Here is a 6,544-nt window from a genome sequence, read left to right as displayed (position 1 = left end):
AATTGTAATAATATGACACTCAGAGATGGATTGTGAGGTTATGTGCATACCATTTGCCTAATTTAGTCTCCCCAAAATAAGGAACATTTCATGGTATAACCCAGTCAGACCACCCATCCACACAATAAAATTATAATTTCCCCAAGAATTTCATGTATGTTGCACAGTATGCATCACGTTTTCCTTTTGCTGAGATATGTCACATATTGTAGCAAGCCACAAATGTTTGGGGTTTATGTTGATGCTTGTTTTCTATGTAATTTTGGGGTTCCTACGAATTTTGTGGGTGTGGTTTGGGGTGCAATGAATTCTGTTGTTTTTTTTTACCTGGAATTGAGCAGAAACACTTAGTTGTATTGCAGGCTTCTGTGGCGTGTCTGTGGCCAGCAGCAGCTATTAAACAAACGTTTTACCAACACCCGGGTGTTGCCCTGACTAAAACGCTACAATATTAACATACATCATGTAAAAACACAGTTGCATGAAATAAGATCACTTGGTTATGACTTTACTTTACGCTAGTAAAGTAAATCGAATGCAGGAAAAAAATTAATTCCAAAGTATATAGATTTCAGATTTATCAAAGATTTTTTTTAATTGAACCTATCAAGTATAAACAGACAAAACACATGAATCAATGACATTAACAGGCATGAGGAAACATAAGGACTTTTATTTTGTATGCGATCAATTAACTATAAGAGTAAATAAGATGAAAAGGCCGGTGAGAAATGTTTAATTTAAGAAATAAGGGTAAAAATTATAATTAATAAATTAAAATAATAAAAGAAATAATAATAAATAAAAATAAAAACGGCAAGGGGAATACAATACCTATTTAACGCAGTGGATCTAAAGGAATATCAGTCATAAAACTGTATATTTTTGTTCTTTTGGATTTTTTAGATATATCAAATAAAGTCATATTTCCTGTAACACAGTGACGCAACATTTCCTCATCGCAAATTTCACCTTCTGTTTTTTTTTTTTATATTTTGATATAAATAGATTGCAATATTTCTATTTTTTAATTTATTTATCGTTTTTTAAAAAAAACAATTTTCTTTATTTTTTTTCTGGAATTAAACATTTCTCACAAGCCTTTAATCCTGTTCACTCTTACAGTTAATTGATTGCATACAAAACGAATATCCTTATGTTTTTCCTCATGCGCATTTGTATCATTGATATTCGATTCAATTTAGCCATGTTTGTTTGTACATATGTATTATTTGTTTATACAATTTGTGTTCAATAAAAATTTGTAAAAAAACAAACAAAAAAAAACAGTAGAAAACTCTGGTAGAAAAATCGTCACCCTCTTAAAATAATTGCCTAAGTCATTTTTTTTTACAAAAAATGTTTTTTTTTGCCTTAATCTCCATATGACGCTGACCACCTCTGGCAAAATTGCCTACATTCTCAGTTAAACAGATTGTACCATTCTAAAATCATTACCTAGAAGTGACTATAAGTCCAAATTTTTCCTTCATTTTAGTTTAAAGGAGGTAAACAGGTAAATTATAAAAATCTTTATATGTAATGAACTGTTCCTCTAAAAAATACAATACAATGACGAATTAATATTAAAAATAAATATTAAAAAAGAATTGATGAAATTACACCCTAAAAATATTGTTGAGTTAAAAGAGAAAATCTTGACATTGTGGGAAAATTTGCCACTACAATTTATTATAAAATTGATTGTTGGCATGCAGAAGAGGAGGTATTATGTTCACAATGCTAATCGTTGCTATTTTGGTTATTGAATCAATCTTTTTAATTTTGCCCTTTTTTTTGGCCATTTGTGGTTTTTAGAATAAATAAGAAAAGAAAAGATTGTTTATTAAAAAAATATTGTATATTGAAAAAATAGATTTAAAAAAAAGTAGAAATTACCAATGTCAAGAGTGGATCAAATGGTTCAGTTTTTTGCGTTTCCTGAAAAATCTGAAAAAAGGATTTAGGCGATTATTTTAAGAGGGTGTCGAAATGATACAAAAAAAATGTCCAGTAGGGGGCAGCACCGCGCCTCCGCTGCATCTAACCTGCTGCAAATAAACGAACAGAAGAAAAGAGAAGAAGGACACCGGGACTGCGTTTCGTAAACATTACAAGTCAACCGACACAGCACGATCATGTTTGCATGTAAATTGACAGCAATCCGGAATTTTCGCACTAATGTGGTAATTGACTCGCCACGGTTCTTGCTTCTCTGCATCGCCGGGTAAAAGCATGTTTATTAACTTTGTCGCTTCTGTAGGCGGCTCTTACCGGACAGATACACCGATGTTTGTCCACGGAGACCGACGGAGAGCTGCGCATCGCCAGCATACTCAAGCAGAAGTTTCCGCTCGCCTCTTCGCTTAAAGTTGTGGATATTTCAGGTAAAAACACCCCAAACCTCTTTGACAGCAGTGTCAGTTATGTGGCGTCAACCGTTTTAACATGTTGTGAGGTTGAATTTTCATTCTTCACGTTGGGTTGATCCAAAGTTATACATTTTTCTACGAGAGAAATTGAATTTTCTCAGAAGTCACGGTTTATGTCTGCATTTTGGAGCTGCGACAGACTTTTACATGCAAGTCATGCAGGAGATCCGAGGGGGCCGTCGTGATAATAGACTTGAGACACAATTGTTAAAGCATACGACACCCCACCACTGTCATATGTGCGTTAAACTTTTTCATTGGAAAAATAAAGTGATTTGTTTTATATAAATTCAAGAGACAGGTATATGTTTCACTTGTGCACGAAATTAGCCGTGCAGCAACGTCACTGTGTCCAAAGAATAGAACCAGCAAAACAGGATTTTCACACAAAAACATAAACATCATAATGAAAAGGAAGGAATAAGGAAGCGTTCCCTTAGTTTTGCCGCTGCTAGAGGAGGGATAGTGAATTTATTGGTAGACCGATGCTGGAATTGGAGCTGCCAGGCAAGAGGTCTGGAGGAAGACCAAAGAGAAGATTTATGGACGTAGTGAGAGAGGATATGAAGGTAGTTGGTGTGAGAGAGGAGGATACAGAGAATATGGATAGATTGAGAAGGTTGATTCACTGTGGCGACCCCTGAAGGGCAAAGCCAAAAGAAGAAGAAGAAGAAGAAGAAGAAGATTACAATTGCTCAACTCGGCATTGCAAATTAGGCAGTTCGGACTTCCATCTTGTTCCACATCGTCCGTCAACTTTCTGTTTTTGCTCAACATAATGAGCGTGAAGGGATTCAAATATTAAAAAAGAAATCACATGACGAACCATCATGACAGTCACAAGTTTACAACTGAGCAAAATCCCTGCAGCACAAGCTACGAAGCGTGATCACCTGCAGCCAGTGATAGCCTAGCGAGACATGTCATCACCAATTACAGGACTGTCTCAGAAAATTAGAATATTGTGATAAAGTTCTTTATCTTCTGGAATGCAATTAAAAAAACAAAAATTACTTTTTCATGATATTCTTATATTTTGAGATGGGATTTTTGAATTTTCTTAAGATGTAAGCCATAATCAGCAATATTAAATTAATAAAAGGCTTGCAATATTTCAGTTGATTTGCAATGAATCCACAATGTATGACATTTTTTTTTTATATAATTGCATTACAGAAGATAAAGAACTTTATCACAACATTCTAATTTTCTAAGACAGTCCTGTATACGAGCCGCATGTGTGCGTTGACCTCCGCTGAACCCATGGGGTTCGATCGAACCCGGTTTAATGTGTTAGAATAATAGCAGTGAACTCAGGGGTGACGATACAAACACGCGGAAGGGGTATGAAGGAACAAGCTGACGAAGAGAGTCATGTTTCTCATCACTGTAACCCCAAGAAAATCTCCAAGTCAGACTCAGACCCAGTTTATTTGCTCAGCAGCTCTGTTGGTATTCACCCAAATACCAGGAAATGTAGCGACACACAATGAGAGGTTCCTGGATGATTGCTCCTCTTCCAGAGACACCTCACCCCGCTTTTGAGGAGGGGTGTGATAGAATATTTTTCGTCTCCTTGTGAAAATTAAACTTGCGCATGACACGAAAGCAAACTGCAAACTGCACACGGATCCACGGCCCGTGTTTCTCGGCAGTGGACGGGTAGATGGGCGTATTGGCGCAGGTGGGGGTGATGCTGCTCGGAAAAGCGGGTAACTAGCTGAAGAACGAGGTGTAGGAGACGTGCTGAAGTGGTGTTTAGTAGAGGTCGGAAAGATTTCCGTGTCCCCCGTGCGAAGAAGTGACTCAACCAATTCCCGGCATTTGTTTTCTTCCCAGAACCTATTTTTTCAAACCGAGTTTTATGCTATTGATATGACGATCATTGCATTAGTAGGACGGGACCTCCTGGCTGGAGATATGACTTACATTAGGGGTGTCAAACTAATTTTGGTCCAGGGCCCACATATGGCCTAATTTGATGTCAAGGGGGTTGGACCAGTAAAATCATTACCTAAAAGTAACACTAAGTCCAAATTTTTCTGTTATTTTAGTGTGTAGGAGGTAAACAGGTAAATTATAAAAATCTTTATGTGTAATGAACTGTTCCTCTAAAATACAATGACGAGTTAATATTAAAAATTAATGTTGAAAAAGAATTGATGAAATTACAACCTAAAAATATTGAGTTAAAAGAGAAAATCTTGTCATTGTGGAAAAATTTACCATAGAATTTATTAGAAAGTTGATTGGTAGCATGCATAAGAGGAGGTATATTGTTTACAAGGCTAATGGTGGCTATTCTGGTTATTAAATCAATCTTTTCAATATTCCCCTTTTTTTGCTATTATTTTTGTGGTTTTTAGAATAAATAAGAAAAGAAAAGATTGTTTTAACAATGTCACTAGACATTTTTTCATCAGTAAATCGTTTTGTTTTCAAGTTTTGAATCCCAAAATTCATTGCAAAGTTACTTTTTCTCTTTTTTCCTTGCCCGTTTTTGTTTTTGAAACCCACCGTATAAAAACCCCCAGATGCATGTGAGGAAATAACGCGCAGGCCGCACTAACACAAAGATTTGATTTCAGCAGGGGGCCACAAAATATTGTTCGAGGGCCACAATAGGCCCGCGGGCCGCAAGTCTGACACCCCGACTTACATGGTATTTCAATAAATGGAGCTACTTTTTATGCCAACCAAAACAATGAAGAATCATTTTGATTAATATTAAACTACTTCTTAATTCATTTAGCAAATGCGTTTCTGCAATGACGATAAAGGCTTTTCTATTCCAAGCACATACACTCACGAGATGACTCGTTGTTTCTGGTGCTTTTACACATATCAGTCTTCAAAGTGACTGAAATGTCAAAAAAAAAAAAACATTCCTGATATTTAAACTACACTGATAAATGCTCATCCAACAAAGAAGGGAAAAAACACACATCACATTCAACAAGCCTGGAATGGTTTTGGTTACCGTAGTAACACATGCTGTTGTAAATCGAACCGAATAAGGGAAATCCTTGGATGAACGCAGCTTCCGCGTGGGGGTCGTCTCAGTGTCGTCCGTCTGATCTCTGGCCGTGTGCAGGTGGCTGCGGCGCCATGTACGAGATCCACATCGAGTCGGCTGAGTTCAAAGGAAAAAGGACCGTTCAGCAGCACCAGCTGGTCAACCAGGTGACTCAGCGTAACATATTTACATGGTCAAAATAGCAAAAATAGTTAATACAGCCTTTCCTTTTTTCCTCCGCAGGCCCTCAAGGATGAAATCCAAGGAATGCACGGACTGAGAATATTCACAGATACTCCAAAACATTAGTCTCAGCTCTTCCTTGGAGTGCTCACTTTTAGATGTGTCCTATTAATATTTTCCTATCTTGACTGTACAGTTGTGAGGAGGGTACATCACAGTGTATTTCGGATAATGTTAGGATGTTAAATATATGTATTATAGCTGATGATGTCTTTTTTTTTTCCAGTAAGCTGTCATCCCTTATTGGATTATGTATTAAAACACAAAGATGGGCGGCCAAACGCACACTGACTCGGTAAGATATCAAGTCTAATAGCTATGCGGCGTCATCTCGCCGATTCCGGCCCGCCCAGCGCGTGATATGTGCACTAAGTAAAAACCACCACAGACCTCCGTTTTAAACCAAGAAAGAAATACGTGTGCAGAACAATAGTGAGCCATGTTGCCCAGACGCCGTGGGCAGCCCATACATCGATGTTGCTTCATTTCAAATGATGGAAATTGCAATAAAAAGCAATGGCTAAATTGATTTGCAGTACGGATTCTGTTTTCTGTATTTGGTTTGTTGCTTTCACTGAAAGGGAACGTATAAAAAAACGCTTAAACATGTAAACTTACCATCACACAAAATTGAGAGAATGATCTGATCGGAAACTGATGCATCCCTGTCTTCCAGTGGGCAGCAAAAGATTATTAATAGCAGCGCTTCTCCGCATATCCGAGACCATATTCAGCAAATTTAAGGAGAGCAAAACATGCGGTATGTTTTGTTGGTTATATTATTTTTAGTTTCATTTTGTTTACTTTAAAAACTCCACTTCCACTCAACAGTTAAACAGTTGCAGTATTGCCG

General features: G+C 37.1%; 1 protein-coding gene across 1 annotated transcript; it reads left to right on the top strand.

Annotated features, from left to right (window-relative positions):
* Positions 1-2,060: 2,060 nt before the first annotated feature.
* Positions 2,061-6,214, top strand: bola3 (bolA family member 3). Its single transcript, XM_086175039.1, has 4 exons — positions 2,061-2,186; positions 2,264-2,387; positions 5,527-5,615; positions 5,692-6,214. Exons 1-4 carry the CDS (start codon positions 2,139-2,141, stop codon positions 5,755-5,757), a joined length of 327 nt encoding a protein of 108 aa, XP_086031165.1. The 5' UTR covers positions 2,061-2,138; the 3' UTR covers positions 5,758-6,214.
* Positions 6,215-6,544: the final 330 nt, after the last annotated feature.

Source organism: Fistularia commersonii, chromosome 27 (assembly GCF_037954325.1).
Source record: "Fistularia commersonii isolate RoL2024-O1a breed Wild chromosome 27, RoL_Fcom_v1.0, whole genome shotgun sequence".
Classification (NCBI taxonomy): domain Eukaryota; kingdom Metazoa; phylum Chordata; class Actinopteri; order Syngnathiformes; family Fistulariidae; genus Fistularia; species Fistularia commersonii.
This window is presented reverse-complemented; position numbering and strand designations above follow the sequence as displayed.